General features: G+C 44.9%; 1 protein-coding gene, 1 long non-coding RNA gene and 1 pseudogene across 5 annotated transcripts; 2 read left to right on the top strand and 1 right to left on the bottom strand.

The window, feature by feature from the left end:
* LOC123589773 lies at positions 1-15,352 on the bottom strand. Of its 4 annotated transcripts, none has more exons than XR_006708458.1 (6): positions 14,932-15,352; positions 4,612-4,790; positions 3,219-3,760; positions 2,421-2,506; positions 1,911-2,014; positions 369-678 (listed from the first exon to the last, which is right to left on the bottom strand). It is a non-coding gene; the product is annotated as an uncharacterized LOC123589773 (long non-coding RNA). The 4 variants fall into 4 exon arrangements; XR_006708456.1 differs by lacking the exon at positions 14,932-15,352 and adding an exon at positions 12,301-12,428; XR_006708457.1 differs by lacking the exons at positions 369-678; positions 14,932-15,352 and adding an exon at positions 1-41 and having other exon boundaries at positions 4,612-5,088.
* LOC123589761 (L-threonine 3-dehydrogenase, mitochondrial) lies at positions 3,665-23,572 on the top strand. Its single transcript, XM_045462307.1, has 9 exons — positions 3,665-3,769; positions 13,785-13,983; positions 16,039-16,081; positions 16,382-16,452; positions 18,438-18,587; positions 18,680-18,852; positions 19,683-19,773; positions 22,214-22,483; positions 23,061-23,572. The coding sequence occupies exons 2-9, from the start codon at positions 13,800-13,802 to the stop codon at positions 23,198-23,200; spliced, it is 1,122 nt and encodes a 373-aa protein (XP_045318263.1). The 5' UTR covers positions 3,665-3,769; positions 13,785-13,799; the 3' UTR covers positions 23,201-23,572.
* LOC123589765 lies at positions 10,766-12,221 on the top strand (annotated as a pseudogene).
* Positions 23,573-27,537: the final 3,965 nt, after the last annotated feature.

Below are 27,537 nucleotides of genomic sequence, written 5' to 3' on the forward strand. Positions count from 1 at the left end.
TGTGTCTCCCTCTTTTTCTGACCCTCCCCTGTTCATGCTCTCTGTCTCAAAAATAAGTACATGTTAAAAAAAAAAAAATTTTTTTTAAATAATAAAAAATAAAACAACACCAGGGGCGCCTGGGTGGCTCAGGCAGTTAAGCATCCGACTTCGGCTCAGGTCATGATCTCGCGGTTTGTGGGTTTGAGCCCCGAGTTGGGCTCTATGCTGACAGCTCGGAGCTGGGAGCCTGGAGCCTGCTTCAGATTCTGTGTCTCCCTCTCTCTCTCTGCCCCTCCCCCACTCACGCTCTGTCTCTCAAAAATAAATAAGTGTAAAAAAAAAAATTAAAAAAAATAAAAGCAACACCAAATGCTGGTGAAGATGTATCAAGCACTTTTATTGTTAGCTGGTAGGAATGCAAAATGGTACAGCCACTTTGGAAGACAGTTTGGGAGTTTCCTCACAAAACTAAACAAATCTTACCAAACAATCCTGCAGTTGTTCTCCTGCGTGTTTATCCAAAGGAGTTGAAAACTTACATCCACACAAAAACCTGCACATGGATATTTACTGCTGTTTTCTTCACAATTGAGAAAGCTTGGAAGCAACCAAGATTCCTTGGAAGCAACCAAGATTACAAGGGAGTGGTGAATGGTTAAACTGTAGTATGTCCAGATATTGGAGTATTTTTCAGTGCTAACAAAAGCAATGAATATTATTCAGAATTATGACAAGACACGGAGGAAACTTTAAATGCATATTACTGGGGCGCCTGGGTGGTGCAGTCGGTTAAGCGTCCGACTTCAGCCAGGTCACGATCTCGCGGTCCGTGAGTTCGAGCCCCGCGTCGGGCTCTGGGCTGATGGCTCAGAGCCTGGAGCCTGTTTCCGATTCTGTGTCTCCCTCTCTCTCTGCCCCTCCCCCGTTCATGCTCTGTCTCTCTCTGTCCCCAAAATAAATAAACGTTGAAAAAAAAAAAAAATTTAAATGCATATTACTATGTAAAAGAAGCCAATGTGAAAAGGCTACATAGTGTATGATTCAGCTAACGACATTCTGGAACAGGCAAAACTATGGAGACTATATGATGGTTAGTGTTATATGTTAACTTGATGGGGCCATATGGTGCCATGATTTTTTTATTTGTTTGTTTTTTAATTTCTTAAATTAAAAAAAAAATTTTTTCTAATCTTTACTTTTGACAGAGAGAGCATGAGCAGGGGAGGGACAGAGAGAGGGAGACACATAATCTGAAGCAGACTCCAGGCTCTGAGCTGTCAACACAGAGACCGACGTGGGGCTTGAACTCACGGACCGCGAGATCATGACCTGAGCCAAAGTCAAACGCTTAACCGACTGAGCCACCCAGGTGCCCCTGGTGTCATGATTAAATATTATTTCTGGGTGTCTGTGAGGATGTTTCCGGATGAGATCAGCATTTGAATAAGTGGGTTTAGTAGACTGCCCTACTCAGTGTGAGTTGGTATCATCCAATCCATTGAGAGTCTGAATAGAACAAAATGCAGAGGGAGAATTTGCTCCCTGCAGCAACTATTGCTGTGGTGTTCTTACAGGGAATGTCTATATCCCTCATTTCTTCTACATTTATTAGTTGGAATTCTTCTGTAAGAAAGAGTTGTCTCTTCTACTTCATTTATTTACTCATTGTTTATATCAATATAAACTAGAGGATATTTATATTATTTTTTATTATTTGGGTTTGTGATCTGAGAATGAAAACCTCAACCCTGAAAATGGAGGGAAAGTCTGAATCTTATCAGAATCTAAATTAGAGTAACAGAAACCTGCTCTGATGACTTAATCCAAAGGATATGAGGAAGACAGACTTGGCAAAGCTGGAGAATTAGCCTGGAAAGGCGTCTGGGAGTCTGGAAGCCCCCAGGCAGTGGCCCCCAGGCAGGACTGACCTTCTTGGAGGGGACCTCGGTTGCTGGGGACCGGTTCTGCTGTTTTCAGCCTCTCTAACCACTCCAACCAGGATTCAAATCCACTGGAAGTGCCTCTCTCTTGGCTGGAAGAGGAAGAGGGCTGATGATGTTACCACCAGACTGTTTCCGTGAGAAAGAGAGGAAATTGATGGTAGGTAGCCAGAAACCACGCAGCTTTCAGTCCCTTGTAAATCCACCCTTCCTCGGAAACAAAGGCTTAAGCCACGCCTCTCTCTCTCCTACCCCATCCCGGATCCCGATCAGCAGCAAAGTCAATGGGTTGCTCCACTCAGCAACTTCCCCACCTCCAACCCCACTCAAAGCAAGCTCCGGCTCTCTGATGCCATCACAAGGTTTGAGGAAAACAAACAAACAAAACCAAACAACAAAAACAAAAAACAAAACCTCGTGATATGATACGATGTATTAGAAAGGACCCAGTGCCTGGGGCAGCATTCTAGTCCCTTGGCCTTGAGCAAATGTCTTTACCTTCTGGAAGGGTCTTCGCCTTTTCCACTGTGAAGGGGGTATGGTGCCCTTCATAATCTCTGAAGTCTCCTGAGAGGTTAAAAAGCCTGTAATTAAGATTTTAGAGTTCAAGTGCAACAGAGAAAACACATAATGAGGATCATGTCATATGAAAAAATGTTGAAGAAATGGAGCATTCTAAGTGTCTGTAAAACAAAATTAGACCTATTTAATGAGGCCATAGATTCTTAATGTTGGAGGAGACCTTCCTTAGAGCTGTTTTCCAAAATCCTGATGTGCGTGAGAATCGCTTGGGGATCTTTTAAAACGCAGATAGTGATTCAGTAGATCCGGGTGGGGGGATGGGCACTGCTTTGTCTCAGCTTTGACTGCACATTGGAATCTCTTGAGGAGCTTTTAAAAAATACTTAAGCCTGGGCTCCTCCTCCCCCAACCCCACAAACGAGATTCTTATTCATTTGATTCAGAGTACCGTCTGGTTATTGGGAGAGTCAAAAACTCCCAGGTGATTCTAACAGGCAGCGAAGTCTGAGAACTGGGGCCTGAGACCAGCGCTTCTCCAACTTTAGCGCGCATGAGCATCACCTGGAGGACTTGTTAAAACACAGCTGGCGGGACCCCGCCCCCAGAGATCAGGACTCAGCAGGTCTGGGATGGGGCCCCGGATTTTCGTGTCTAACAAGTTCCCAGGTGATGCTGACTCTGCTGGTCCGTGGCCTTGGGGGCCATCTACTTTGACATTGATGTTTCCCATGTGGGAAACCAAGATGAAATGACTCGCTCAGGGTCTTCCCATACCAGGTCTCCTGTCTCCGGGTCCCGGGGTATTTCCTGAGCCAATCCTTCCAGCTTCCTCTTCGGCGTCCTGCCTTCATCCCCAGGTTCCCTGCGGAGCTGCTCAACAGCAGCCCGAGCCGGTTCTCAGGCGTACGGCGGGGCCGATTTCCGTGTAGTGGGACGCCCTCGCAGAGCTGCCGGCACCCTGAAGGTGCCCCGTGAAGGCTGGCAGGCTGGCACCGCCGAAGCCCGGTACCGCGCGCGTCCCTCGCGGTGGCTTAATTCTCCACCGGGTCGGTCGGAGGCGGAGGCCTATACTGGCGGGGGAGGGTTGCCAAGGCAACGGGAGCCCTCCCTCCGCACACACCCCTCCGGCACCCCGGCCCCTTGCTGACCTGGAGCCGCCGCCCGGGCGCGGGCTGAAGAAAGGGATTGGTGAGCGGAGGGGCGGGTTCGGGCGCAGAGAGGATAAAGGCGCTCGGGTTTCCGCTCGCGGCGCTAGGATCTCGGGCCACGTGCTGCTGCAGCGTGGGCTCTCGCAACTCAGCATCTCTGGGAGGCTCCTTCGGAAGGTCAGTGCGGAGGTGGCCGGACGCTACCCCGGCGGCTGTACCCAGGAGCAGATCCACCACCGCCCCCCACCTTCCCCGGCTCCCGTTGGGACTCCGATTGATGTGACCCGGCCGTGAGCGCGGGTCTCCAGCCGTCGCCGCGGAGCTGGGAGCCGGGAGCCCGGGCCCGGGGGCCCGGGGGCGGGGGTGGACTGGGAGCCGCTCGGTCGACCGGACGCGACCCCCGACCCCTTCCATTTTGCAAGGGCAACCTCCACCAAGGAATAGAGATAGGCGCGGCTGTTCTCGTAAAACCGGTTTACCCGGTCAACTCCCAGGGAGGATGGGACCCCACACCCTTTTCCCCGGGAGCCAGGCTGAGGTCGGGAGACCCGTGTGCGGCTCACCCCCAGCGTCTTCTTGGGTCCCCTCTCCCCGGCAAGTGTGCTTGGGAGGAGGACACCCGCTCTACAGAGCCGGACTGCCCTCTGAGACCCTCTGTATCTCATGCTTTCTAAAACTCTGGCATTTTTTTCTAGACCATTTCTGGCTTTCGGCTCATCCCCACAGTAAGTCCAGATTTTACCAGCTCGTTGATGGAGTCTTTGCGTTTAGCAGTGTGGCTAAGTGCTCTAACTAGATTGCTCCATTAAATCCTCTCAGTAATCTAGTGTGGTGGTCCCATCGTTTTCCCCTTTCTAAAACTGAGGAAACTTGAAGTTTGGCAAAGGCACGTGTAGGCAGGCTCTCACAGCAAGAGAGTTGTCGGTGTCCTGAACCCCTTAGGCTGCTCGGGTGTCCTCCTGGGGAGGGGCGCAGAGGAACCGCATTGGAGGGGGTTTTGGGGGGCATGTGGAGGGTACCTTCTGCGCGACCACGGGGATGTTCCTCTTTGTCGTCTTCTTGGGTACCTGATCGCATCTCTTTTCTTGTAGGAGAAGAGTAGGGATGGTGGGAAGGAGGGTTTGAGACTCAACGAATCTGGTTTCCTACCCCTTCTTGGTGGTTAGTATTTGCCTGACCTTGGACAGGTCAATTCATCCTGCCAAACGGAGAAAAGATGTCACCTTCAGGGTTACCGTGAGGGTTCAGTAAGAGTTCAGGAAAGCAGGTGTTTGATCAATGGTCAGTAGTTATGAGGTGCCTGGTTTTTCTTTGGGTCGGTACTGTTAAGAGTACACATTTAGTATTATTTAGTCAACCGGAAGATTGAAAGGAGAGATTGCCTTGCATGTGTTTTATAAGTGTTATTGGTCCTTAAAACAGGCTAAGAGGGAGAAGTGAAGGTGGGCGTGGTCAGCAGTTTACTGGAGCAAAGAAAGAAATCCTCCACTAGGCTAGGGCACATCTTCCTTGAAAGCAGTTTCACCGATTGCAGGGTTAGGAAGCCCCACTTTGAGGAGTAGAGAATGAAGGTTGGCAGCAACCTGTGGGTCCTGGAGACACCTGAGACTGGGAGAAAAGATGAAGCCGGTAGAACAAAAGAGGTTTCAGCAGAGGGAGGAGAACAAATTGGGGAGTTAAGTGGGAAAAGGGCTTGGGAGTTTGGGTGAGACTGGAGTTGGTAGGCACCAACTGAACTGTTAGGTCTCTGGAGACAGCATTGATCTCTACTGGGCAAATTTTCTAGCTCCTCAACAACATATGTCTGTACAGACCATTTGTTGGTGCTGGAAACTTTTTCTAAAAGTGCATTTAGGGGTGCCTGGGTGGCTCAGTTGGTTAAGCGCTGGACTCTTACTTTCGGCTCAGGTCATGATCTCAGGGTTGGTGAGATCCAGCCCGGTGTCAGGCTCCCAGACCCTGTTTGGGATTCTGTCTCTACCCCTCCCCCGCTTGCACACAGTGCTCCCTCTCAACTTGTTTATAAACATTTAAAAAAAAAAAATGAATTTAAATTTTATTTTAAATTGTGGTTGCAATCGCATAATGTAAAATTTACCACGTTAACCATTTTTAAATGTACAATTCAGTGGTATTAAGTATATCCATGTTACTGTGCAACAGATCTGTAGAACTTTTTTCATCTCAGAAAACTGAAAGCATATGTCAATTAATTAAACACTGATATTCCTTCCCCGTTATCCCCCACTCCTTGGCAACTACCTTTCTACTTCCTTTTTCTGTGATCTTCATTACTTTCGATACCTTGTAGAACTCGTAAGAGTGGAGTCATACTGTATTTAGCCTTTTGTGACTGACTCATCCATTTGGCATGTTCTGGGGGTTTATCCATGTTGTGGCATGTGGCACGATCTCCTTTTTCAAGGCTGAATAATACACTGTTGTGTGTATATACCACATTTTGTTTATCCATTCATCTGTCAGTGGCTGGATACTTTTACCTTCATGCGTTAGTGCTGGAGATATGACTTAATAGTTCTTAGTTACTATCTCCATGGCTAAGAATGATTAGGGCTAGAATCGAAGGAGATCACAAGGCAACAAGCACATGAAGGGAAATTGATGGTGTACCCTCAAGGAAAAGGCCTATTTTGTTGGACTGAAGTGTTTCAATTTAGAGTTTCTTTTAATATTCCTGAAACAGAATTATCTATCTTCAGAGCAATCACAAGTGAAGTAAGTTTTTCCCCTGAGAAACTGAAGTAATTTTTTTCAGAGAACAGGGGCATTCTGTATTTTTTGTGTGGTGTAGACAAACCCTTGATATTTCCTGTTTTCTCCTTCCGGTCTATATTCCACACGGTGTTTGGGGAGTACTGACATACATCAGGTACTCCTAGGAACTGCTCATAAGCACTCACAACTTTATGAGAGAGACAGCCATATTGTCTCCTGGCACCGAAAACCAACATGTCCAAATCCAAACTCCTTGTCTTCTCACCTGATCTGCTTCTCCAGGGAGCCCATTCTTACTGTAGCACAAATTAGAGACCTCAGTATTATTCTCCTTAATTCCTTAACTAGCCCTGCCATATCTGTACAATGACCAAAGCCACTTGAGCTCTGAGTCTTTATCTGTATCACCCCCACTCTCTTACTGATGTCACTGCTGTCTTAGAGTTCTGTGGTTCATGCAGATAGGGTACATGCCAGGAGATGGGAAAAGTGGTATAGTAACCACCCTGGTGAGGCCTGGGTTCAGGAGGCACTTCATTATTTCTGGGGAGGAGTCTGTTGTTGACCTTTTTCTTTTTCATCCCTTTGCAGTTAAAGTAAACAAGGTGCTTGGGAGAGAGTCTACGGACTATAATCTGATCTTTAAAGAGGGACAGAGAATCTTTGATGGTTTCCCTTTATACATTTAATAACTAGGTTGGCAAGGCAAATTTTACTTTAGAGCAGCTCTCCTCAAAGTATGAGACAGATTTTAGGGTCTATGAGGTCAAACTGTTTTAAAAATAAGACTGAGATGTTATTCGCCATTTTCATTCTTTCTCTGACAAGCATACAGTGGGAGTCTCCATGACTTGTGATGAGCCTTTCCTCTGATGGCTAATGAAATGTGTGCTTGTGTCTTCTAGAACCTCATGTTTCTAGAACTTTCTAAGGGTAAGTAGGCTTGGAGTATAAATATGTGTTTTCAGAGATAAACTCAGTTTATTTTTAGTACTTCTACTACATGCTTACTAGCTATCCAGTTATACCTACTATCACCTCTGTGACCTCGTTTTCTTTTATTAAGTCATTACTTTGAAATCTCTAAGTTTTGCATATATGGAAAAAAAACCCACAAAAAGTAAGTATGCTTTGTAGTCTTGATTTGAAAACTTTTCTAAATTTTTAAATGATATAAAATTATTCTAAAATAAAGGATATTTATATATTTTTTATATATAAGGATAGATTGTTGGCTAAACAGGAAGATATTAGAAAACTTGATTTTTTTCTACTCAAAAATGTACCATTCATGTCTATAAAAGCTGGGGGGAAAAAAATGAAATGATCTATCAAAATTGTCTGAATAATGGAAGGGAGGAATTTACTCCAGAGAAGTAGACAGAACTAAAAAAGACGTAAAAATGTGACAGATTGTGTCAGTTTTACATACGTTAGAAATTTACATTATATGTCTTATGCAGCAGAACCTTTTTTGAATAATATTATGGTACCAGTAGCATTATTCTGAGATCAACCATGCAGAGTCCTCTAAAGAAAAAAATGAATTGAATGGCTTAAATGTAGCTATCATGAGCTCTTTAAAAGCCAGAAGTGATTTGTCACAGCTTTCCAAACTAGCAACGAAAAAGCTATTGAAGCTTTGGGCAGGCTAGGTTATCCAATTGCGGTGGCTGGAGAAACACAATAAAGCCTTGTTGGGATGAAAAAGCATTGAAAGGAATCATTAGCACTGTCACTTTCTAATAATACAGAAGCTTGTCAAATTAAAACTTTCTCTGCACACATGAAGACCGCGTTAGTATCTTAACAGAAGTGAATTTTACCTTACAAATCAATGGAAGAACTAGCAGCCTTGGCTAGATTTGTCATTTTGTTTGTATTCCTTTGGTATCAGCACCAAACCGCTCACCAGAGAGCATCTTTTCAGGAAGTGCTTGGCAGCAAATACAAGTGGTGCCAAAGTATTCAGCGTAGAAGAACACTTTATCTGGGGACAACTCCATTGAATTTGCACTGCTGGGGCAAAAACAGTGTTGACTAAAACTACTGGTGCCTTTACAGGAATCGAGGCCGTGGCATCAAACGACCAGTAGATGGTCTTCTTCGTGGGCTTTCAATAAAAAAATAGAAAAGAAAAGAAAAATTTGCCAGATTTACTTAAGAATGCCCTTTATATAATAGTAAAAATGTGAAGCTTTATTAAATCTTGACCCTGGAGGACCTATCTTTTTAGGATGCCATGTGGTAAGTGGATGCACCTGTTCTATGTCGAGGTGGGACGGCTTACTTGAGGTAAAGCACCTGAATGATTGAATTGTGAGGTGAGCCGCCCTCCCTCCCCGCCCCCCCCCACTTTGTTTTTCGTGGAAAATTATTTTTGTTTCAACGAATAACTGAAAATCTAGGGTTATTCATACTTGGATGGTTGGAATACGTTTTCTTTCTCTCTCCCAAAAATAAACATTAAAAAAAAAAAGAGTGTGTGAGTGGAAGCGGGGGAGGAGGGCAGAGAGAGGGGGACAGAGGATCCGAAGTGGGCTCCCCAATGACATCAGCGAGCCTAATGTGAGGCTTGAACTCACAAACTGTGAGATCATCTCCTGAGCCGAAGATGGGCCCTTAATCAACTGAGCCACCCAGGCGCCTGGAATACATTTTCTAAAAAATGAACAAGTGAGCTTGTCAATTCAAGAAAACAGCTAATGGTGTTTATTGCCAAGTAACTTGTATCCACCACTGTGAGCTTGATAGCTTCCCAGTATTTAGAAGTTTTCTGATGAGATCAGTGTGACTTGTTGATATTGTATAGTGAAGTGTGTTAACATTTGGAAGCCCTGCTTAACTTGCTGAACCAGTATATGAGATTACAAAATCATTCAGGGGTAAAGGATCCATTCAAAGCACTAGATAGACCAGTGGGTTTTAATGTAATGGGGTGCATTGATAATGGCTTCAGATTCTACTTTGCAGGTAACCTTTAAGAAACTACCATGTGTTGAGTTTGGGATAGCAAAGATGAGTATCCAGAATTCTCTGAAAAGGCTTTTATTTATTTTATTTTTTTAAGTTTTACTTATTTATTTTGAGAGAGAGAGACAGCGCCGAGTCGGGAGAGGCAGAGAGAGGGAGAGAATCCCAGGCAGGCCCTGCACTGCCAGCTCAGAGCCCAACGTGGGGCTTGAACCCACTATACTCTCGTGACCTGAGCCAAAATCAAGAGTCTGATGCTCAACTGACTGAGCCACCCAGGCACCCCTGAAAAGGCTTTTAAAACACTGCTCCCTTTCCCCATTCTTTTGCCGTGTGCTGGAGTTTTTTATTCATACTTCAGTTTAAGTCACAGATGGGGTGCAGAAGCATGTGTGAGAATGCAGCTGTTTTCCATTAAGGCAAACAACAAAGATGTACAAAATGTAAACAGTGGCACTCTTCTCACTAGGTTTTTTAAAAAATGTGGTTATTTTCATAAAAATGTTTATCTGTTTACTGGTTTTAAGTGAATCTTATGGTAAACGTTTCTCGATTTTGCTTTCTAAAACAACAAACGTTGTCTGATGTAACCCACATAAACAAAAGCTCTTTTTCGTCTTCAATTTTTAAGAATGTAAAGGGGTCCTGAGACCAGAAAACCTGAGAATTGCTGCCTTAAGACTATGAAATTGAACTTGGCCGTAAGTAGCGAGGTGATAATCTTGACTTGGAAAAGCGACATGCTATAGATGGGCCATGCCCATGCATGGTTAATCAGAGCAGTCCCATGATGGCGACAGTACTGTGGCTTGGTGTTTAAGAACTAACTGGTTGACTCCCTGGCCCGTGGCATATAGTGGGAGTGCGAGTTTCAAATGTTAGCTGTTAGTAGTAGTGAGATAAGAAGAACCAACTCAGTTATGAATTGTCCACGTTGTTAACCTAAAATGCTTTATATTCGTTTAAGAATGCGAGCCTCCTCCATGCTTTCTCCTTGTGGGGAAAGAGATGAATGGAGTCGCAAGTCTTTTGTATCTTCAAGGTTTGCTTTTTCCCTGACTTCAGTCTCTTTAACCTTTATTTTCATTTCTTTAAGGTTTATTGGGGGGGGGGGGGAGAGGCAGAGAGAATGGGGGACAGGAACCCAAGCTGGCTCAGAGCTGACAGCAGAGAGCCCCGCCCATGGCTCCGACTTATGAACCGCAGGCTCGTGACCTGAGCCGAAGTTGGACGCTTAACCAGCTGAGCCACCCAGACACCCCTTCTTTAACCTTAAAAGAAAAAAAGCTAGAGGCGCCTGGGTGGCTCAGTTGGTTAAGCGTCCAACTTTGGCTCAGGTCATGATCTCGCGGTTCGTGAGTTTGAGCCCCCTGTCAGGCTTTGTGCTGACAGCTCAGAGCCTGGAGTCTGCTTTGGATTCTTTGTATCCCTCCCTCTCTGCCTCTCCCCCACTTGGGGTCTCTCTCTCTCTCTCTCTCTTTCTCTCTCTCTCAAAAATAAACATTAAAAAAAAGAAACCCACTTTTTTCAACTAGCCATCCATTATTTGCTATGGGGAATGGAGAATTGTCTTTGATATTTAAATGTTCTGCCAAATCTATCTGCTTCTTGGCTTCCTTGCCATCCCCTTGGCACTTGCTGAAAAAAGCAGCTTTAAGCGTCAGAAATCTGGGTCCGAGTGGGGCATGCTGGGTGGTGGCATCTCAGAGACCAGCATGCAGCACCAAGGAGCAGACGGCAGAATCCCAAGAAGCTTTTCCACCATTTGGCAAGGATGGTGATGGAACCATAACAACAGAAGCATTGGGAACTGTAACCGGGTCTCTTGGGCAGAATCTCCCAGAAGCAGAGTTACAGGACACGATCAGTGAAGTGGATGCTGATGATAAGGACACACTTGACCTCCTGGAATTTCTGATGATGATGGCAAAAAAAAAAAAAAAATGAAAGGCACAGTGAAGAAGAAATTGAAGAAGCAGTCCGCGTGTTTGTTAAGGATGGCAATGGCTATGTGAGTGCGGGGCTTGGCCATGTGATGACAAATTTGGTGGAAAAGTGAGCAGATGGTAGGCTGATAAAACGATCAGGGAAGCAGATATTCAGTCCAACTATGAAGAGTTCGTACACGCGGTGACAGCAATGTGCAGATACTGCACAATGTGTTCCAAGTTATTTGCCTTTTTTTGGTAACTTGTGTGTAAAAGGTTTCCCCCTGCTGTCCAACAATATGCATGTATAGCAATTAGGACTTCATTCCACCGTGTTTCCTTCCCTTATCTTACTGTCATGGTCCTGATACCTTGAGAAAACTGATCTAGTCACATGTGGCATGCGGCTGCCTCTGGATTAATCTAGGCCCTTCTGAACACCTAAACTGAGATGGAGTGGGTCAAAGGAGGAAAGATCTGGGTGATGCCTTTCTTTTTAAGTAGTTTTCTTTAGGAAATGTCAGCATGTTGTAGAAGTGAGGAGCCAAGACTCAGTGTGGAGTATGGACAGTCAGCAATATGTACTTGAGCGTTGCACTATTGCAAAATGGGTGTATTATCCAGGTATTCACACGCTGTTTCTTGCACTACTGGTCCCATACTAGAAACATTTTTTTGATAGCTCCTTTTTGAAGAGCGTTTTGTTCTTGTTCTTGTTTTTGTTTTTGTTTTTTTTTTAATGAGCGAGAGGAGGCGGGGGAGAATCTTAAGCAGGCTCCACGCTCAGCCTGGAGTCAAACGCGAGGCTCCATCCTGTGACACTGGGATCGTGACCCGAGCAGAAATCAAGAGATGTTTAACCCACTCAGCCACACAGGCGCCCCACTTGCTTTTTAAATTTTGTGTAGCCACTTAAAGTGCTATGGCACAGTTTGCCTCGAATCCATTCCAAGTTGTGTGTTTGGTTTCCAATTTAAAAAAATTACAATTTATTCCACCCTGTCTCCCAACCCGGCCCCGCAAAAAAAAAAAAAAAACAAAGAAGAAGAAGAAAAAGAATCCTGTTCTTACCTGGCGTCGGGTGACAACCATGACTAAAAGAATGATTTCTCCAAACAAAGGTCTTTCTGAGATGCTTGGGCCTTTCCTGTAATGCAGTCCAGAGGAGGGGGGGCCTTTTGTCCAGTCCTGACCACCCCCACAGCAAGCTAGAGAGGCTCCAGCAGAAGGCTCTCCTCTGCTTGTTTGGCAAAGTTGGCTGGGACTAAGGGCCCCCGTGCTTTGAAGGGCTGTGTTACTGTTCCTGCCTCAAGGCACTGAGCAGAGCGTGGTAGCTGGCCAAGGTCAGATCTAAAACTGGCATCTACCTTTTCTCCTTGCATGATACAAAACAGAAGGTGGTGGAGATCTTGTCAGCTCTTTGTAAAGGGGCAGGCCAGCAGGATTGGCTCTGAAGCTTTATCTCCCAGCTCTGTTGGAAAGCTTACTGTGGAAGCCACAGGGCCGTGTGCAGAGTGCGGTAGGCCTGACTTTAGAGGGTCAGAACCAGCAGAGCAAGCGGGGTAGCTCTGATTTACTCTTGTGACATGCTTGTCTGGGTGTAGGGCATGGAATCAGGAAAATGGAAGCCCTGCGTGTGGATCTGGTCTCAAGCCATGTATGATTGGACCATCTTGGCCCCCTAAGGCCAGAACTGATTTCATGGTCAGTAAGCAATAAAACTGGTGAGGAAGAGGAGGGAGACCAAAATAAAATGTACGTGATCTGGAAGGAAAGGAGAAGGTGGCTTTTTTGTTGTTGTTGTTGTTGTTTATTCATCTGTTTTTGAGAGAGAGACTGAGAATCCCAAGCAGGCTCAGCACTGTCCGTGTAGAGCCTGACGCAGGGCGGGAACTCACGAACCATGAGATCATGACCTGAGCTGAGAGAAGAGTCCGATGCTTAACCGACTGAACCACCCACGTGCCCCAAAAATGACTTTTCTAAATGATCCTTTCTAAGGAGATGGCAGTAAACAAAGTAGTTACAGCTTATTAAATATCGCCAAGGGCCTTTTTATCTTAACCATCTGCTTTTCTAGTCTGGTTCATTCTAAAGGTAACATCTGAGTGTTAACACAAGATCTACAGGGCACTGGTTTATGAAACCTGGGACCTGTTTGTGCCTTGTGATGGTGCGTGGACAGACTGGTAACAGTTGTAAAGATTTGAAGGCTTCACTGGAATCCACTGACTTGGTGTTTCTGGCTGTATATACGGTCACCTCCACTGTGACCGTTAGATGCCATTGATGTCCATTGTGCGATTTCAGTTCTAAATCTCTGCCCGGCTTTTGTTTGCCTACAGTGTTTGATGCCCTTTTCACAGAGCACGGCTCATGGCAGGCTCTTGACCGGCTTCCCACTCAGTAGCCTCTTTAGTTCAGTTCACGACTCCAAACGGTTTTTGGGTCATGAGCTGACAATCTTAGTGTTCATCTCAGTTAAAGAGCTTGAGTCTGGACGCATTGGGAGAATAGAAGATTGTGTAGTGAGCTCTGCTCCTTTATTACTGCAGGGTATTTGAAGAGCGATGCCGGTCGCCAGGATGCTGCGGCAGGTTGTGAGCCAGATGCCAGGGAGACCAGCCTGTGGCTGCTGGACCTCTGCCCCGCTGGCCCGGTTTCTGGGCACCTCCCCTCGGCAAGTTCCAGCAGATGCCAACTTCTACTCTTCCTCTTTCTCTGGAACAGACCAGCCACGCGTCTTAATTACAGGTTGGGGTGTTTTTTGTTCTTGTTTTTTGTTTCTTTTTTCCACATTTGAAACTTGATTCTTATTTTCTTTTCTGTGCTGTCTCTGTGTGACTTTGTGTTTGGAAGGGCTGCCATGTCACCAGCTAACATATTCATCAGAAACTACCTGTTCTGCTATTGGCTTCCTCCAGAATCTTGCAAGCCCCAAATCCTTATTTTGTCACCGTTGCCGGTGCTTCATTTTCTTGTCACAATCTTTTTTTTTTTTTTTAATGTTTGTTTATTTATTTTGAGAGAAAGGGGGATGGGGAGAGCACGAGCAGGGGAGGGGCAGAGAAAGAGGGAGAGAGAATCTCAAGCAGGCTACGTACTTACTATCAGCGAAGTGCGCAATGGGGGACTCAATTCCACGAACCGCGAGATCATGACCTGAATCGAAATCAAGAGTCCGATGCTTAACCAACTGAGCCACCCAGGTGCCCCTCCTTGTTATAATTTTTTATGGTCTGAAGGGAGGATAGAGGGACCTGGGGGCCAAGAAGCTGCTGTGGAGCTCCAGTGTCCTTGTCTGCTGGGATGGCCTGGGGGGCGAGGGCTCACAGATAGGTCATATGCAGGGACTGGGGCATGGACTGTGCATCAGGCACACCTTTTCTTGGCCAAACCCCTCAACCTGAACCTGGCGTCACCTGTCCCAAGCAGCTGCTGCGTGTTTGTGTGTGGGCAACAGAGAAGGCAGGTCAGGGCCTGAGGAACCCGTTGCCAACATCGCACAACGTTGTTGATCTCGCCACCGCACTCACGCCCCGTGCTCCTGGCCTCGTGTACACCCAGCCCCTGATGTACGCTCCTCGCTCTGGGCTTCACAGGGCGCTCCGCGTCCTTCCAGCCCCCCCAAGCCCACCTCCGATTGGACGGGCACGCTTTATTTCCTCCTTCCTGCCATATTGTCTTCCCTTGGCTTCCTACCTTCTTCACACTGTGTGTGTGTGTTTCTGTCACTGCCACTGCCTCTTCTCCTGCTGGAGACTGACTTCAGGTGTAGTCAGTTCCCCTCTGCACTGTCCTCCCAGGTTTACCTGTTTCTCTGGTTTACTCCTTCCTGCCTCCACCAACAGAGCATCTTCTAGAACCCAGTGGTGATGTTAGTGGGCTTGGTTCTAGTCCCACGGTAACAAGTGCTTACAGGAAACCCCACTTTCTGTATCTCTCCACCTCGTTTATTTCTCTCAGATGGAATTTGCAGTTACATTCCCCCAAATGTACCCATAGCCCCAACCTCTCCCACTTCTGTCAATGGCATATTTTGTTTTCAATGTTTATTTACTTTTGAGAGTGAGCGAGCATGCGCACAAGCAGAGGAGGGGCAGAGAGAGAGGGAGAGAGAGAATCCCAAGCAGGCTTTGTGCTGTCAGCACAGAACCCAACACAGGGCTTGAAGTCACAAACCGTGAGATCATGACCTGAGCCAAGATCAAGAGTCCAACGCTCAACAGACTAAGCCACCCAGGCGCCCCCGTCAGTGGCATTTTTAAGCCTCTAATCAGGAAGCTCCAAGATACATTTTTAATTTTCTTCATAGCTCCTTGTCGATTCAGATGTTTGCCCCCTTTTCAGATGACTTCCTGGTTTGTCCCCTTTTTCCCCTCCTGTCAGCCCAGTTCTGCTGGAGGATGGGCTTCTGGATAATCCCACTGGAGGCTGACCTCGAACCCTTATATTTGAATGTCTTGGCACCTGTCGCACACAAGCATCAGAGCCCATCAAATAATGAGGCAATTCCTGGCCCAGGGAGCTAGGAGGTTGTCCGGCTTCCTTGTGATTTTTCTCTTCCTTCACCCTTGCTTTCTTTCCCACAACTACTCCATGCTGGGAAGAGTTTTGTCTCTGAAACTAATGTTACCTGCATTGATCTCTGTCTTAGCTTGGAGGAGGTAATTTAGTTCTGTCAGGTCAGACTAGCACTTTCCCTAATTAGCTGAGATTGTCATATAGTCGTCGTGTGTCATTGTGTTCTGGGAATAATTGAATCGGTTAGATTTGGATTAAAGGTCCACTTTTTTCTTCTTCATCTAGGGGGTCTTGGCCAGCTTGGAGTGGGGCTTGCTAACTTTTTGAGGTAAGAGCCCAAAAAGCTAAGATTGAAAATCTGAATTCTTCAGTATGTACAGCTTGCCTTCGGTGCCATTTTATTATTTAATTTTTCTCTTCCTTCTGGTCCCTTACCATTTGAAAGGTGTCCCAGCTAACTGGCTGTTTAGAATACGTTTTATTTTTGCCTCTTAACATCATACACTTGTAACAGGTCCATGGCTCATCCTCTCCCACGCTGGTCCTTTTCCCTGTTTGAAAGAGTGTTTTCATCGGACCAATTATATCCTAGATGTACCTACTCATGTGTTTTGATTTTGTCCTTCAGGAAACGCTTTGGGAAGGACAATGTGATTTTGTCCGACATAAGGAAACCACCTGATCACATCTTCCACGGTGGTAAGAGATCAATATGTCTTGCTTTTGTTTTATCTCTTGATTTTCAGATTCCAGTTAGAGAGGCAGTTCATGGAATCACTGTGTACAACAGCTCATAACCAGGCTTGTGATGAAAAGAAAGGCATTATTGGGGCGCCTGAGTGGCCCAGTTGGTTAGGTGTCCAACTCTCAAGCTCAGCTCAGATCTTGATCTCAGGGTTGTGAGTTCAAGCACCGTGTTGGGCTCCATGCTGGGAGTAAAGCCTACTTAAAAAAAGAAAGAAAAGAAAAGGAAGAAAGCACTTTTGAGGCAGAGTTGTGTCACTATTAAAAATCTCCTATGTTGTGGATGCCTGGGTGGCTCAGTCAGTTAAGCATCCAACTTTGGCTCTGGTCATGATCTCACCTGAGATCATCTATGAGGTGTCCAAGGTCCACATGGGACTGTGCTGACAGCTCAGAGCCTGGAGCCTGCTTCAGATTCTGTGTCTCCCTCTCTCTCTGTCCCTCCCCTGCTCATGTTCTATGTCTCTCTCTCTCTCTCTCTCTCTCAAAAATAAACATTAGGGGCGCCTGGGTGGCTCAGTCGGTTAAGCATCCGACTTCGGCTCAGGTCATGATCTCACGGTCTGTGAGTTCGAGCCCCGTGTCGGGCTCTGTGCTGAGAGCCCAGAGCCTGTTTCAGATTCTGTGTCTCCCTCTCTCTCTGACCCTCCCCCACTCATGCTCTGTCTCTCTCTGTCTCAAAAATAAATAAACTTTAAAAAAAAAAATAAAATAAAATAAAAAAATAAACATTAAAAAAATAAATGAATAAATAAATAAAATAGAATAAAAATCTCATACATTTGTCCCCAGTAGTTCTGGGAAATGTCTGCAGTGATGCTGTTGTTTGCTCAAGTGTTACAAGAACAGGAGAGTTCTGAACATGAAGTAAAGTTTTGGAATAATATTTTGGGTGTTATCTGGGATAGTATTTTTGGAATACAAACTTTGATTCCTGCCTTTTTGAGTGCTTAGTTAACTTCTTGGCTCAGAGGGAAAATAAACAAAAATCAAGTGCTCTAATGAGGAAAGGGAGCTTTAAAAATTTATAGAAATTAATAGAAATTAATCTATTTCTGCATAGGCTTGCTCTTAAATTACTGTGCATACACACAAGGCCTCCAGACTCCTCTACTCAAGTTTTCTCCTACCTTGGATTCCTTTTTATAACGTCTGCGAGTCCTTTGTGGCTCCACGTCAGCATTTGGTTTACCGGTACTTACCATAACACCAAGTTTGAAAATTATTTCCACCAACTGCCAGTACTGGGAGCCTGAAAGACTAGACCAGTACACAGAAGAGAGGCAGCAATGGAGGAGAGGGTGCCATTCGAGGGGCCTCTAGGAAGGGTTGAGTGTTATCATGTGGCCCCTGGGGGGCAGTGGGGGAAGTTGCCACTGAACGAAACTGGCTCTTCCTCCAGCCTGACCGGGTATGATGAACTCCTGCTTATGGTTCTTCTCTACCAAGCTGTATATTCTTTCAAAACTCCACTTTTATATTCCTTTTAAAATAGGTAACTTTTCAACAGAGTGAAATCACTGTGTGCATGTCGGGTAGTATTAACGGCACCAACTCTGGAACCGGCTGCCTGGTTGTGACCCCAGTTCTTCCACTTGCTCTCTGTTTCATCCTGACTACTTCTTACTTCTCTGTGCCTCAGTTTCCTCCTCAATAAAATGTATCTCCCTGAAAAACTGTAGGAGAGCTGGAGAGAGAGAAAGCCCATAGGACAGTGCCTGGCAAGTGTAAGTCTTGTGTAAGCATTAGCTATTAGTACCTGTGGGGTGGTTGGGGTTTGTTACTCTTTTCATAAGAAAAATGCTGCATATTGTCTAAGTGGTTTAGTTACCAAGTTGACCCTACTGGAATTCACAAGTCAACAGGAGAGGGAGAGAAAGTTCACTTAGCTTTTTAAACCCCAAACTTGCGCATCTGTGGTCTTGCTGTGTTCCTCGTAGGCCCATTTATTTATTCTGACATTCTGGATTACAAGAATCTTCGGGAGATCGTGGTAAACAACCGCATTACCTGGTTGTTTCATTATAGCGCTTTGCTCAGTGCCATTGGAGAAGCAAACGTGTCCTTGGCCAGAGCCGTAAATATCACTGGTAAGTTTCTTGCCCCAAATGATCTGTGTGCCAGTTTTTTCAGTTCACCGGGAAGAGACTTTTCAGACTGTGACCATGTCTGTTCGTTTCAGGATTGCATAACGTCCTGGATGTTGCAGCAGAGCACAATTTGCGATTGTTTGTGCCTAGCACAATCGGAGCTTTTGGACCTACTTCTCCCCGGAATCCAACTCCCGATATCTGTATTCAGAGGCCCAGGACTATCTACGGGGTGTCCAAGGTCCATGCGGAGCTCATGGGAGAAGTAAGCATTGCTTGGCAAGATAACTCCGTGTTGCCTTTTCTGTTCGTTTTTGCCTCGAACACTTGCTGATTCATCCTTGGGGTGACTTTTCCCTGCCCCCGCCCCTTCCCAGCCCCCAGAAGTGCTCCTAAACTGATTGTGTTTGCCAAGTGGCGGGTCCTGATAGCTCCAGAAGAACTCCTCAGCCCTTGGCCACATGATAACACTCAGCCCTTCCTAGAGGCCTCTCAAATGGCACCCTCTCCTCCGCTGCTGCCTCTCTTCTGTGTGCTGGTCCAGTCTTTCAAAGAGCTCCTGGTACTGGCAGTTACTGGAGGTGATTTTAAAACTTTGTGTTCTAGAGAACGTCAAATGACTTTGGGTTTCAGTTTTTTAAATAATCGTTGTCTTTATAACTCTACAGCAAATGTCAATTGGTGTTTGCTCCTTTAGCTGATATATCAGTTATTGCTCTCCTCTCCCCCTGCCCCCCCACCCCCTGCACTTTCCAGTGCTGCATTGCAGGAACATGCCCGTGGAGAATTGTTCAGGACAATGAGCAGTGACTTGCTTCCAAACAAAGTCAGAAGTCCCTAGTGCGGGCTGATTTATTATTTACCTGTTAATATGTCACCAGAGTGATGATTTTTTGAAGAGAAAAACCTCGGGATTATTTATTAAAGAAAAATGAGTGACTCTTAGAAATCCTACAGTCTCCTTTCCTTAAGGAATATTTTAATAGAACTGCATGGAAAGATCTTTCACCAAAAAAAAGTGTTTTTTTGTTTGTTTTTCTTTGCTCTATCTGATTGAAAAGACTGGTTTTAAAGTAGTTTTTCTCTTTTCTGTAGTATTATCATTACCGGTATGGGTTAGATTTCCGATGCCTGAGATACCCTGGAATCATCTCTGCGGACTCCCAGCCTGGTGGAGGAACAACTGGTAAGTGTTGTTTTCTGTTTCTGTCCCATGTGAGAAGGGCTTTCTTAGTGCTGTGAAGAGGTGAGGGACTGGCTATCTTTTAGCTGTGTGCTCACAGATGTCCCACATCCCCTCTGGGAGGTGCATCTGAGAAGCTCACGGAATCCTCTTGACTTGAACTTGTTAAGGGCAGCTCATGCTGGTGCTGCAAATCCAGCTCAGGATTGGCCACCCACAATGCTGGAATCAGATTGGGTGTGAGGACATATTTGTCACCCGCGATGTAGGAAGACACCAAATAGGAAATAGCCTCTTTTTTTTTTTTTTTTTTTTTTTTTCTTTTAATGCAGCCTTTGTTTCTTCGTGCAGAGAGGGTTGGGGTGGTTTTTTTTTTTCCATCTTTTAATTTTTTTTAATGTTTATTTATTTTTGATAGAGAGGCAGAGTGTGAGCAGGAGAGGGGCAGAGAGAGAGGGAGACACAGAATCTGAAATAGTACTGACAGCTCAGAGCTTGATGTGGGGCTCGAACTCACAGACCTTGAGATCATGACCTGAGCCGAAGTTGGATGCTTAATTGACTGAGCCACCCAGTCGCCCCAAGAGCTTTGTTTCTTAATGCAGAAAATGGACTGTATGCATTGCATGTTTTATTTTATTTTTTATGATTTTTAAAAAATGTTTGCATACAGCGCAATATTGGTTTCAGGAGTAGATGCATTTTATTTAATTAATTTATTTATTTTTAATTTATTGTTATTTTTTTAACATTTATATTTATTTTTGAGACAGAGAGAGACAGCATGAACGGGGGAGGGTCAGAGAGAGGGAGACACAGAATCCGAAACAGGCTCCAGGCTCCGAGCTGTCAGCATAGAGCCCGACGTGGGGCTCGAACTCACGGACCGTGAGATCATGACCCAAGCCGAAGTCGGCCGCTTCACCGACTGAGCCACCCAGGCGCCCCAGTAGATGCATTTTAAAAGGAGCTTTAAGTATTATTATAATTAATTTGGACTCAAGCATGCATTATATTCAGTAACCCCTATATGAGGGGTCCTGAGATACAATATAAAAGATAAATCTTGACAAAATCAGAGGGATTTTAAAGGAGATTTTGGTTTGGGTTACTTGTGAAAAAGCTTTTGCCTTAATACAGTGCCTCTCCTAGGAATCCCTCAGGATCTTTGGTGTTTTTCAAGGGGTCTCAGAGGTCAAAACTGTTTTCATCTCAGTACTAAGATGTTGTTTGCCCTTTTTTCACTCCCTTCTATGAGGGCACGGAGGACTTTTTTAAATTTTTTTTTTTTTTTCAACTTTTATTTATTTTTGGGACAGAGAGAGACAGAGCATGAACGGGGGAAGGGCAGAGAGAGAGGGAGACACAGAATCGGAAACAGGCTCCAGGCTCTGAGCCATCAGCCCAGAGCCTGACGCGGGGCTCGAACTCACGGACCGTGAGATCGTGACCTGGCTGAAGTCGGACGCTCAACCGACTGCGCCACCCAGGCGCCCCTACGGAGGACTTTTTTAAAAGGCTGGGTGATGTGTGGTGGCCCAGTGGCCTGGACGCACAAGCAGGCCGCAGACCCCGGCTGTCTCCTTCTAAACCAAGCAGTGGAGAGATTGTCAAATGAGTAAAACATGCCATTTTTTTCACTAAATTTTCTTTTGTTTGGGAAATATGTTCTTCATATAAAATATCATATATATATGAACATGTGATGGGTTTATTGTCATTTTAAAATGTAATATTTTTTTTAATTCTCAGTTAATTTCTCGTGCGGTAGGTACTGATGTAACTCCCACTAATAAGACCTCCTGGAGGGGGGTCCTCAGTGTTGTTTAAGAGCATAAAGAAGTTCTGGGGCACCTGGGTGGCTCAGTCGGTTAAGCGTCCAACTTTGGTTCAGGCCATGATCTCGTGGTCTGTGGGTTCAAGCCCCGCATCGGGGTCTGTGCTGACCGCTCAGAGCCTGGAGCCTGCTTCGGATTCTGTGTCTCCCTCTCTTTCTCTCTCTCTCTCTCTCTCTCTCTCTCTCTGCCCCTCCCCTGCTCATGCTCTGTCTCTCTCTGTCTCAAAAATAAATACAAACATTAAAAAAACATTTTTAAGGGTTGGATGCTCAGGGGCACCTGGGTGGCTCAGTCGGTTGGGCCTCCGACTTCAGCTCAGGTCATGATCTCGCAGTCCAGGGGTTTGAGCCCCATGTCAGGCTCTGTGCTGACAGCTTGGAGCCTGGAGCCTGCTTCGGATTCTGTGTCTCCCTGTCTCTGTGCCCCTCCCCTGCTTGCTCTCTCTCTCTCTCTCTCTCAAATATAAATAAACGTTAAAAAAAATTTTTTTTTTTTTAAAAAGAGCATAAAGAAGTTCTGAGACTAAGGCTTCTGAGAAACACTGCCCTAATGCAAGAGGTTCATTCACTGTTTTAAGAAGACCCACAGACAGGATTCTCTTTCAGACTATGCAGTCCAGATCTTCCACGATGCTGTGAAGAATGGCAAATTTGAGTGCAACCTGAAATCCAGCACACGGCTCCCAATGATGTATATTGATGACTGCCTCAGGGCCACCCTGGAAGTCATGGAGGCCCCGGCAGAGTCCCTGTCCATGAGGACCTACAATGTCAATGCCATGAGTTTCACCCCTGAGGACCTGGCCCAGGAGCTTCTCAAGCACATACCAGAATTCCAGATCACGTACAATGTGGATTCTGTTCGACAGGCCATAGGTTGGTACATTGTTGCAAACCCCATGACAACCAAAGTTAAGCTTCAGTCTGGGCTGAGAGTCCCCTGAGGACACAAAAACCTGGCGGATAAGGAGGGGCCTGACACTTTCTGCAGAAGGAGCTGCTGTTGAGCCAACAGTTGCTACAGTTTGGGGAAATCCTACCTAAAGGGGGTGGAATAGTTCTGTTCCAAATAAACAGCTTATCAGCATTTTGCCGTTTTATAGTTTAGACGTAAAACAAGCAGACAGCGTAAGAAAATATCCCTGGGGTTTCCAATGCTGGGACTCTGCCACTGTGGCCCTTGAGCACTGTTTGAGTATAAGATTCCTACCTTACAACTTCGTGTCAGATTTTCATAGTGTGTCACAATTCACAGTGTCTGACAGGAGGCATGTTAAGAGAAGGTGGCTGTGAATGCACATGATGGCCACTCTGGTCTGCTCAAAGGAAGAATTTCAACGAGTGAATTTCCTTGGTGTACCTTGTACAGGAGACCTTCATATAAAATGTTCTAGACCTTTTTGCAAATCTAGAGCCTGAGTAACTTAAGTTTCTGTTCCATGTCTTTTCCTAGCGGATAGTTGGCCGATGAATTTTGATGACAGCAATGCTCGGAAAGACTGGGGGTGGAAACATGACTTTGATCTTCCAGAGCTGGTGACGACGATGTTGAACTTCCATGGCTCTGATACCAGAGTTGCCCAAGCTAACTGAGAGAATCATAAGGGAGGACTCCTGTATCCTGGACAGCTTTCAAGGGAAAACCATAATGACCCCAAGGTTATATACCCCAAGGAACCTCGATTATCAGGAGTGCAAGAACTAATTGGAGGAAATTTTGGCAGCTCATATTGAATTGCCAGATTGGAGAATCAAGTTGGCTTTTGCATTTTCAAAGTGCTATAGGTTTGGTGGTAGGAGTTCTCAATCTTTGCTGTTTGCCTAAACTTGCCCAAACACGCATATCACAGAATGAAGGCTTAAGTCATAATAGTTTCCATTTAGGTTAATTAAGATGAAGTGACCATTTTGGGGAAGGTGGAAGTATGTGATGTTTGTCTTTAATTAAATTTAATTTTCGTATCACTCCTAAGACTCCATTATTCTCTTGACTAGAGACCAAAGATTACATTTTAAAGACTATCCAAGATGATCTCCTAATTTGTAAGTATACTTTACTATCCCATCAGGACTTTAAAAATGTTTGACATATAATCCCATGTTCATAATATACGTGAGATTTTAACACTTCTTCAACAATTATCACTTCTCATTTATTTTTCTGTAAAAAGACATATCTGTAGGAAATTAGGGGTATCAAAGATGATCTAACTACTAATGGGTAGCACCTCCTACTTTGATTACCTTCCCGGTCATGAGCTAAGTGTTGATTACCAAGACTGTAGTTCTCTCACCTGGCCTTGTCAATCTCCCCGAGGAGCTTCTCTCAATGTTCAGGTTTCTGGGCTCCATCCCTTCAGATGACTCAACAAATGGGGGTGGGAATTTCGAAAGGCCACCTGTTATTCTATTCCAGCTATGGCCTGCTGGACCAGGTCCAAACACTATTTTCTAAAGAGAACTTTTCTTGTGATAGCCTTTTTGTTACACACTTGGGCTGAGCTTTCAGAAGACCTGCTCTATACCCTCTGAAGCAATTCCTATGTAAATATATACAGGTTGACTTTTTTCCAGCTACCTCCGGATACCTGTGGAATTACTGGAGAGTGAAATTCCAAGATTAATCATGAGCATATTGGACAATAGCTGTCATGGACTAAAAGACATTTCTATTATGTGCTTACTGTCAATGTTTTGTATTTGGATTTTTTTTTTTAATGTTCATCTTTGAGAAAGAGAGAGAGTGTGAGTGGGAAAGGGGCAGAGAGAGAGAGAGGGAGACGCAGAATCCGAAGCAGGCTCTAGGCTCTGAGCTGTCAGTACAGAATCCAACGTGGGGCTTGAACTCATGAGCCGTGAGATTGTGACCTGAGCCAAAGTCAGATGCTTAATCAACTGAGCTACCCAGGTGCCCCTGTATTTGGTATTTTTAACTGCAGGGTAGAAATGTGAACTTTTTTGGAGGTATAACTGGATTTAAAATCTATTTAACTTTTAAGTGGAGAACTTCTAAATAATTGAATTATTGGGGCGCCTGGGTGGCTCAGTCGGTTGAGCGGCCGACTTCGGCTCAGGTCATGATCTCGCAGTCCGTGAGTTCGAGCCCCGCATTGGGCTCTGTGCTGACAGCTCAGAGCCTGGAGCCTGTTTCAGATTCTGTTTCTCCCTCTCTTTGACTCTCCCCCGTTCATGCTCTGTCTCAAAAATAAATAAACGTTAAAAAAATTTTTTTAAATAAATAATTAAATTATTTAATAGTTATTTTGATATAGTTTTTTCCCTACTTAATATAATGACGCTTATATTGATGTGTATTATTTTCTAAAGCCAAACAGTAATGAGTTCTTTTTTAATGTTTATTTATTTTTGAGAGAGAAAGTAGAGGAGGGGCAGAGAGTGAGGGAAAGAGAGAATCTCAAGTAGGCTCTGCACTGTCAGCTCAGAGCCCCATGTGGGGCTCAAACCCACGAACTGTGAGATCATGTCCTGAGCCGAAGTCGGATGCTTAACTGACTGAGCCACCCAGGTGTCCCGTTTTTTTGTTTTTTGTTTTTGTTCTTTTTTACAACTTTATTGAGATATATTTCATACGCTGTTGAATTTACTCATGTATAGTTTTGTTTGGGTTTTTTTCCAGTTTTATCAAGAAATAGTTGATGTACATCACTGTATAAGTTTAAGATGTACTGCGTGGTGGTTTGATTGGGAAGCGATTATGACAATAGGTTTAGCTAATAGCCATCATCTCATAGAAATACAATAAAATGAAAGATAAAAACGAATAAAGAAAAAAAGTTCTCCTTGTGATGAGCACTCTTAGGATTGACTGCTAACACCTGTCCTATAGCTCATACAGCAGTGGTAACTACAGTCATCACATTACACATTATATCCCGAGTACTTATTTCTCTTAATCATTGGAAGTTTGTACCTTTTGACCACTTGCCTCCAATTTCCCCTTCTACCATCTTCTACCTCTGGTAACCACAATTCTGACTGATTTCTTTTTCTAGGAGACTGGATGGGTTTTTTCCCCCACTGTCCTAGGCTCTAAGTCTAAAGTTCTCTTTTGGCCAGCAAAAGAGCAGACACAGGATTAAAGCAAGAGATGGCTAATGTCTGGGAAAAGACAAGAGCCCCGAATAAGGGTCCTTGTCCCATATTTATTCAGATCAGAAGGCTTGCAAACGTGATGGACGTGTACAAAGAGACAAACTGGGAACATTAACTTGGGGACGTGAGGGGAAAGGGGGTTTTTGAAGATATAGTGTTTGGGGTTTGGGTCAACATAAAACAAAATCTGGGCGCCGGGCAAGTTGGGAGGAAGGTTGTTAATGGCAGACAGGAGGCGCCTTGCCTGTTATCTTAGCTAGCCTAGAGGATAAGACCGTGGGAATAACCTCAGGGTTAATAAGGCACCTGTTCTTTTGTTAGCCATCCCCTCTCTGGGCTGATTTGCCTGCAGCGCAGTGGTCCATAATCCAATACACCAATTTACCTAACCTGGTCCTATTCTGTGAAAGCTTTTCTGCCATAGTACTAAATTGGAGGTGCTTCTGCCCTGAAAATCTAATCTTGTTCATTTCATATACCTGAATATTGGGCACCTTTGTGCCATTTCTATTTTAGGCCTTTGCCTCTCCCTCTATTTTGGGGGCTCTGCACCCCCTTTCTATTTTGGGGTGCCTTTGCACCTCCCTAATCCTGGCACCTTTGCTCATCCCTACTCTTGGGGTGTCTTTGCACCCCCCCCCCATTCTTGTGGTGCCAATCTGATTTACCCAAACTCAGGAGTGAGCATTTTATGACTTTGTATTTCTTTATGCCTTGTTAACCCATTGGTGTAAACCTGGGGGATTCCTAAACTTTATCCCCCACACCCCACATGTTAACTGAGGTCATACAGTATTTGTCTCTGTCTGACTTATTTCACTTAGCATAATGCCATCGAGGTCCATGATGCTGTTGTAAATGGTAGGATTTCCTCATTTTTCATGGCTTAGTAATATTCCGTTGTGTATATATACCATAACTTCTTTATTCATGTAGCCATTGATGGACACTTAGATTGTTTCCATGTCTTGACTCTTGTAAATGATGCTGCTGTGGACATGGGAGTACAAGTGTGTTTTCAAGTTAGTGTTGGCTTTTTTGGATCTATTCTCAGAAATGGAATTGGTTGATCATATGGTAGTTGTACTTTTAATTTTTGGAAGGATCCTCCATACTGTTTTCCATCGTGGCTGCACCAGTTTACAATCCCACCAACAGTGCAACAGTACATAAGGGGTCCGTTTTCTCCACACCCTCGCTGGCATTTGTTATCTCTTGTCTTTTTGATGATGACCATGCTAAGAGATGTGAGCTGATACCTCAGTGTTGAGTTTAATTTGCACTCCCCTAATGACCAGTGATTGAGCACCTTTTCATGTACTTGTTGGCCATCTGTATGTCTTTAAAGAGATGCATGGGGCGCCTGGGTGGCACAGTCGGTTAAGCGTCCGACTTCAGCCAGGTCACGATCTCGCAGTCCGGGAGTTCGAGCCCCGCGTCAGGCTCTGGGCTGATGGCTCGGAGCCTGGAGCCTGTTTCCGATTCTGTGTCTCCCTCTCTCTGCCCCTCCCCCGTTCATGCTCTGTCTCTCTCTGTCCCAGAAATAAATAAACGTTGAAAAAAAAAAAATTAAAAAAAATAAATAAATAAAGAGATGCCTATGTAAGTACTGTGCCCACTTTTGAATTGAGTTATTTGGTTTTTTGCTATTGAGTTGTATGAGTTCCTTATACATGTTGGACATTAACCCCTCATCAGATGTGTGCTCTGCAGATACTTTTTCCATTTTGGAGGTTGTCTTTTCACTTTGTTGATGGCTTCTGTTGCTGTGCAGAGCTTTTTAGTTTGATGTTTTTTATCTTGCTGCATGAGCTTTA

The sequence above is a fragment of the Leopardus geoffroyi genome, chromosome B1 (genome assembly GCF_018350155.1).
Source record: "Leopardus geoffroyi isolate Oge1 chromosome B1, O.geoffroyi_Oge1_pat1.0, whole genome shotgun sequence".
NCBI classification, from domain to species: Eukaryota; Metazoa; Chordata; class Mammalia; order Carnivora; family Felidae; genus Leopardus; species Leopardus geoffroyi.